General features: G+C 50.8%; 1 protein-coding gene across 2 annotated transcripts in view; it reads left to right on the plus strand.

Annotated features, from left to right (window-relative positions):
- The window catches only part of LOC100550560 (S-adenosyl-L-methionine-dependent tRNA 4-demethylwyosine synthase TYW1), a 78,772-nt gene extending 74,681 nt beyond the window's left edge, over nt 1-4,091 (plus strand). For both annotated transcript variants that reach the window (XM_085240553.1, XM_019621931.3), the window contains exon 16: nt 2,536-4,091. In XM_085240553.1, the coding sequence (XP_085096679.1) occupies nt 2,536-2,757 (222 nt within the window). In that variant the 3' untranslated portion in view covers nt 2,758-4,091. The remainder of the gene's footprint in view (nt 1-2,535) is intronic.
- Nucleotides 4,092-6,301: the final 2,210 nt, after the last annotated feature.

Raw genomic sequence — 6,301 nt, forward strand, 5'->3', positions numbered from 1 at the left:
CTTCCAACCTAAGCCCGTCTGTGATCCTGGATGGAGGAACCCACGTTGGGACCTTGGGAGCATGGGGACGAGGGCTTTGAGGACAGCAAGCACCGGCCCCAGTGTTGTCTCCAAGCCATAGGGAGGTGCTGGCTATCCCTTTGCAGACAGCACAGCCTCAGAGCCTCTTGAAGAAGCTTTACTGCTCATTTTATGATGCTAACTTAAGGAAAAAAACACCAGGGGAGGGTTCCACCTGTTTGTCTTTCCCCGATGTGTTTATCACCTTATAAGACTTAACCAGGTAGTGAAGAATTCAATAAAACGCCGCGCTGCGTTACTCTGAGCTAACACCAGTGCCTGTTATATGGCTGATGTGAAACAGTGTTGAGCCTTAAATCTTTCATTATCTGCGGAATAATCATAAAATTGTTAAAACCCCATCTGTAAATCTCGTGGGCCATTGAGGCTGTTCCACCCCGCCCTTGTATTGGTCTGGTTTTCATTCCTTCGCAGAAGTAAATGGTTTCCATGACACGTGTGAGGGATGGCCCCCATTTCTTTGTGTTTTACTGCTGTGGTATCGCTGCAGTAAAAAAAAATGTTTAATATCATTTGATCTGCTTTTGTAACAAACCCCAGGCAGCCTTCGCTCGGTCAGTGGGGGGAGCAGCCTCGGTGTGCTGCTGTGCCTGGACCCAAAGCAAACAGTGTAATGTCTCCCATAGGTGACCCAGCCAAGGTTCAGGATGGGAGGGGTTAGCAAAAACTTGGGGAGTTGGCTTGGATGTTGGGAGCTGCTGTGGCCACAGAGAGCAGTGGAAAGGTCCAGCTCCATCCAGAGAGGGGTTTTGTCCTCCAGAGGGCACATGCACAGTTCTGCTCCCAAGGGGGAGGACCTGCAGTGTGCCTTCTGCAGCTATCCCCTGGGTGCAGGGCTGTTTGGGGGCAGGGTTTGGTGCTGCACGTGGTGCTGTGCTTCCCTGTGTTCTCCTGGTGGATGTGGCCCCAGTTGCCCCACAGAAGAAGTTTCAGTGTGGGAGATGTTGAGCTTTACCCCTTTCTGCTGCTGGCCTTGTAGGAACTGATAGCGTAGTGAAATACAGCTGTGGCACAGCAGAAAGAGAACAGTTTGCTTTGGAAAGGAGAAAGCATCTCGTCGTCTCCCAGGAGCACAATTCGGGCTCCCACCCCCTACGAGGCAGCGTTTCCCCCAGCAGTGATATTCTGCTGGGGCTGGGAGGGATGCAGCATCTCTGCCCTTTGAGGATGGGGCTGAGCACCCACGTTCTGCAGCTGGGGCAGCCATGGGCTGTGCAGCAGAACCTCATCTCAGCCCCTCTGCATGGCATAGGCATCCAAATGCAGCTTTGTCTGCAGGTGAAGGGTGCTGCAGGGTCCCCTCCCCTCCTGAGATGAGAGCATCCCAGGGATTTTTGAGGAAGCAGCCTCTCCAGAATGACCTCCTCAGCCAATCTCAGGTCTGAGCTGCGTTTCTATTCTTTATGTGAAAGGTTTCTCTTAGCTGGCCTTGAGTCTGTCATCGTGGCGATGAACTGAACAACTGGCTGCGTGCTAAGCAGCTCTGCCTTATGATGAGAGCCTCAGGTCCTGGGTACTGGAGGCTTTTTGCTCCCTGCTTCCCTGCAGCCCCGCATCCCTGCGCTGTGCAAGGACTCCTCCTGCGAGAACTCGCTGCAATTGCACAGCAACAGATGAACATTGGCAAGGCTGGATTCACCATTTTGCAGGTATCAGCAGTTTTTCCAACCAAAAAAGCTTTTAGCTCTTGGGCAGAAAGTCAAGTGCCATTTAAATGCATCGCCATCAGGTTTCAAAAAAAGCAGGGAGACGGTATGTTTTCCCTCTTTTTCTTTTTTTTCTTTCTTTTTTTTTTTTTTTGGATGAAGTGCATAATAAGCTCTTAGCTCGGATAAATCCTAATTGAGGATTCAGTTAGGGCTGTTGCTAAATTAGCAGAGCGGGTCTGGGAGACAAATGTAGCTCCAACTTGTCAAAATAAGCAATTCTTAACATCTTTGCATGGGAAGAGGATTTGTGCCTTTAAAACTCTTTATCTTTCCCCACTCCCAAATGCAGCCCTCCTGCCCCTTTCGGAAATCACCCAAATCCTTCCCTTGAAAGCACGTGGCTCCGTTGTTGCTCCTGTGGGAGTTTGCAAAGTGGAGCTGAGGATTGGGTAGAAGCTGATGCTTGGAGTTGCAAACTGAGCTGAAAGGGACCTTAAAGGCCATCTGGTCCATCTCCCTGTGATGCACACAGACACCCACGGCTCCAGCAGTGCTCAGAGCCGGAAAGGATGGAGGGATACATGGAAGGTTGAGGCAAAGCACCAACCAGTCAAACCTTCCTGAAGTTACTGCTGGTAGGAGCTGTGCTAAGTGACTTTCTTTTTCCTCTTAAAGCATTTATCTTCTGGAGCTTCTGGATGGCTTCACATGGACCTTAGTGTGGTTAGGAAAAGACTGCAGCTGAGTACCCAGTTTAATCTGCACCCAGCATCCCCTGACCTAACTCTGTGTGCTCTTTCCCCAGTTCAAGATCAATGGTGACTGGTGCACGTGGATCGACTACGAGCGCTTCCAGGAGCTGGTGAGGGCACACGTGGACAGTGGGGGCACACAGACCTTCACAGCCACAGACTACACAGCCAGGACTCCACACTGGGCGCTCTTTGGGTCCAACCAACGTGGCTTCGATCCCTTGGACGTGAGATACCAGCGGAGAGGCAAAGTGAGAGACGTCTCTGGGTGCTGATGGCCGGGTGGGCATTGCCCATCTCCGGGCTGAGCGTTGGTCTCCATTTCCAAACTTGTTCACGTAGACTTTCTGAAGTTTGATATTGAGGGGGGTAGAGCCTCTGTTGAACCCTGCCTTCCTGTTTTTAGAGTTTCTTGCTTAGAAATATTTATAATGCTCTTTATCTCTGACGAATGGTGCGTGTGTTGACTGGCAGAGCAGAAGGGGGTGGTGTGTGTGAGTCCTGCAGCTGGGTGAGCCCAGCCCGGCAGCTCGGAGCTCTGCATCCATAAGTGTGAGTGTGAATGGGATGTAACCCCTCCAGCAGTGTCTGTGCAGGTGAGGCTGCAGGCACACTGAGATCAGAAGCCTTGCTGGAAGTATTGTGCCAACAACACATTTATCTGTTTTGAGCACTCATACCGATCACTGAGAAGCCCCATCCGATCCCCCAAAAGCTGAGGCTTTGGAATGGTGTGAGTGACAGCAGCCCTATCAATTTTGTTTGCAACTTGTGATACCTGTGCAAATACTTTCCAGCGTTTTGGTTTTGGCAGCGTGTATATCCCAGCTGGTTGGAGTGGAATCATCTGCAGGCGGCCGCGTTGGGCTCAGTGCCCTCTCTCTCCCTGCACCAGTCAGCAGCATGGGAGGACTTGGAAAAGGTAAAACTTTTAGATTGAGATAAAGGCAACTTAATAGGACAGAAATGGAAGGGAAAATAGTGATGAAAGAATGTCCAAAAGTGGCAAAACACAGCACCATACCAGCTACTAAGAAGAAAATTACATCTGTCACAGCCAAAACTAGGACACAGCACCACCATTGGTTTGGATGGTGGGCGTCAACCCGATGTAAGTGCAAACGGACCCCAGTTGAGTTCCTTTGTGTCTAGAAACCAAATCTTATTACAGAGGGGTAACATCCGGCCCGTTGTCCACTGTTCCATCCCCAGAGGCTGCTGTCAGAGGCTCATGCCTCATGTTCTGTTGGATGTTGTGGTCTGGCTGGAAAACTGTATTTAAACTGAGGGAAGGGATGGTTTGCTGTTGGGAGAATCACTGCCCTCATGTGCCATTCAATTCATGCAATGTCCCTGCAGGCTGCAGCCCCAGCACTTCCACTGATGGGAAGTAGTAGGGGCTCAAACCAAGCCCCAGAGGTGCCAGCATCTCTCTGACCACACTGTCCAGGTCCATAAGCACCTTCAGGCAGCCATTTGTGGAGCTCATGTGTTTTTGGTGGGAGCGTTCCCGAGGTGGTGACAGTTTGTAGAAGAACCTCATTTGTTCAACTGTTTAAAAGTGATTCTAAAATAGAAAGAAAATAAAAGAGTGATTTCTCCTAGGCCACCTGCATGTGTCATTACTGCACAAGATGCTCTAAGAGGGGATGTTAACGTAAGATGAAGAGTACAGCATTGCCGAACATCTGCCTTTCCCGTGGTGGAAAGGAGGAGAGCACCCACATGTCTGTGAGCCAGGGCTCAGCTGCTGGGAGGCTGTGTGGACAAACAAAAGCACAGAGCAGAGGCAAACATCGTGCTTGGATTCCTTAACAAACCAGTGATGAAGGGATGCTTTCTTTCGTCTTGCTGGGGAGGGATCTGTTGTGTTCCCACCAAGGGCTGTCTCACCCTCCGCTCAGTTGTGGCTCTGTTCTTGGCCATGTTTGTCACCATTTAGCTCACATCTGGCCTTTGGGGGGAATGCTGGCAGCACTTGCAGGAGCTCTGGACTGAAAGATTTGAAGTGGATAACAGAATATCTGTATTTTTTCTGAGCCCTGTGCTCTTGAGCACTACTTTTGATGGCGGGGATGCTGCGCGAAGAACATGAACTCTCAGAAATCCCCAGTGCTGTGCAACACTCAGGTTACAAACTGCTGTCTTCAAGGCTTATTTTGTAGAAATAATGCAGTCTGAGTGAGAACAGCAGAGGTGGGATGCAGGTACCTGAGCACTGACTTCGCTGCCTCAGAGCAGCCCTCTCCCCAACCCTCCCTGCATCTCTGCACTCCTCCATCCCTTCCCCTGATCCTCCCCCTGCCCTCCCCATCCTGACCCTCCTGCTATCAGTGTGAATCTGTCCCGAGCAGCCCCTCAGCTGTCCCTTTTTGTCGCTTTCGGGCCATGTCTAACAACTGGAAGCCATACAGAGAGTGATTTGGGCAGAATTCACACGTGCAATTAGCCTTGCGTTGCCTTGTGCTTAAAGTCAATCTTTCAATGCACATATCCCAGAGCAATCCTCTTACATGAGCAGCTTTCAGTTGTACAACTTAATACAAATGGCTGCTGGGGCTGCTGCAGGATGTAGACGCTGTTGGGCTTTGTCTGTCTGCAGGTCTGGCATCTCAGAGGCATTGCATGGCAGAATTCCTTCCTTGGCTGCCCCAGGAGCCCCCCAAGTGCTGACCCTGCTTTGGTTTGGGGAGATTTACCCAAATCCAGGGCACAGTGTGCTTCTGGACCGCAGGGTCCTGGAGCCTCAGAGGTCAATCCTAAGGGCAAATTGGGCAAAATGGAATTGAACCACTTAAGGCCCAGAGTAGAGGGGCTGAGGGTTGGGGTTGGGGCACTGCAGCTCCTGCCCTGCCTCCCTGACTCACAGCATGAGTCACAGCATGGCTGTGCGCTGTTTCTTGAAGGGGATAAATCTATTTGTTTCCAAAAATCTCCAGCTGGAAAACATCCCCCAAACAGAGAATTGTCATCCATCAGCTTTCTCTTTATCTGGCTCCCGTCCTAAATCATTTATGATGTTGGAGCTGCTATCGTGCCTCGAGGGGCAAGGAAAAAGACGTCTGAATTAATTGAAGGAAAGGCGTATTTTTCGTTCCATCAATTGCAAATGGAGCCAGGAACAAATTTTCTCCATCACCATTTGGACAGACTGAGGACAACAAGGTGCCATCGGCACAGTGACCCCACATCATGAGTGATGCATGGGCTTTGCTCGTGGGTCCTCCCAAAGGCAGTGTGGGATGGGTTCTCCCAAAAGTGATTCTCTCCCATCCTGGGAGATGCTGGAGAAGGGCTGCAGCACCAGTACTGGGAGAGGAAAACTGGGGGTGCTCTGGGGTGGGACAGAGAAGTTTGGGGTCTATGCACCACCACTTAGAGACAGTGAAAGAGTTTTTTCTTCAGATATTAGATGCTCATGTGATTGTTTTTAACTAGGGAATGCTTTGATCTCCATTCTTGAGATGAGAGCGATGATGCAGTGGCACAACTGCCCATGGAGGTGGTGGGGTCACCATCCCTGGAGGTGCTGAAGAACCATGGGGACGTGGCATTGAGGAACGTGGTCAGTGGGCATTGTGGGGGTGGGTTGGAGTTGGGCTGGATGATCTTGGATGTCTTTTCCAACTTCAATGATTCTACAATTCTATGAAATGCATTGGGCATCCCGCAGGGCAGCATCCTGGGCGTCTGCATGAGTAGAGTTCACCTCTCCCATCCTGCCAGCATTACCCCCACTTCCCCTGTGTCCGGGAGTTCTGGGGATGCTCAGTGCTGTACTCCTGATGGCAGAGATGAGGGTTTGCTGGCTGCATTCCT

The sequence above is a fragment of the Meleagris gallopavo genome, chromosome 21 (assembly GCF_905368555.1).
Source record: "Meleagris gallopavo chromosome 21, MGAL_WU_HG_1.1, whole genome shotgun sequence".
In the NCBI taxonomy this organism is placed as follows: Eukaryota; Metazoa; Chordata; class Aves; order Galliformes; family Phasianidae; genus Meleagris; species Meleagris gallopavo.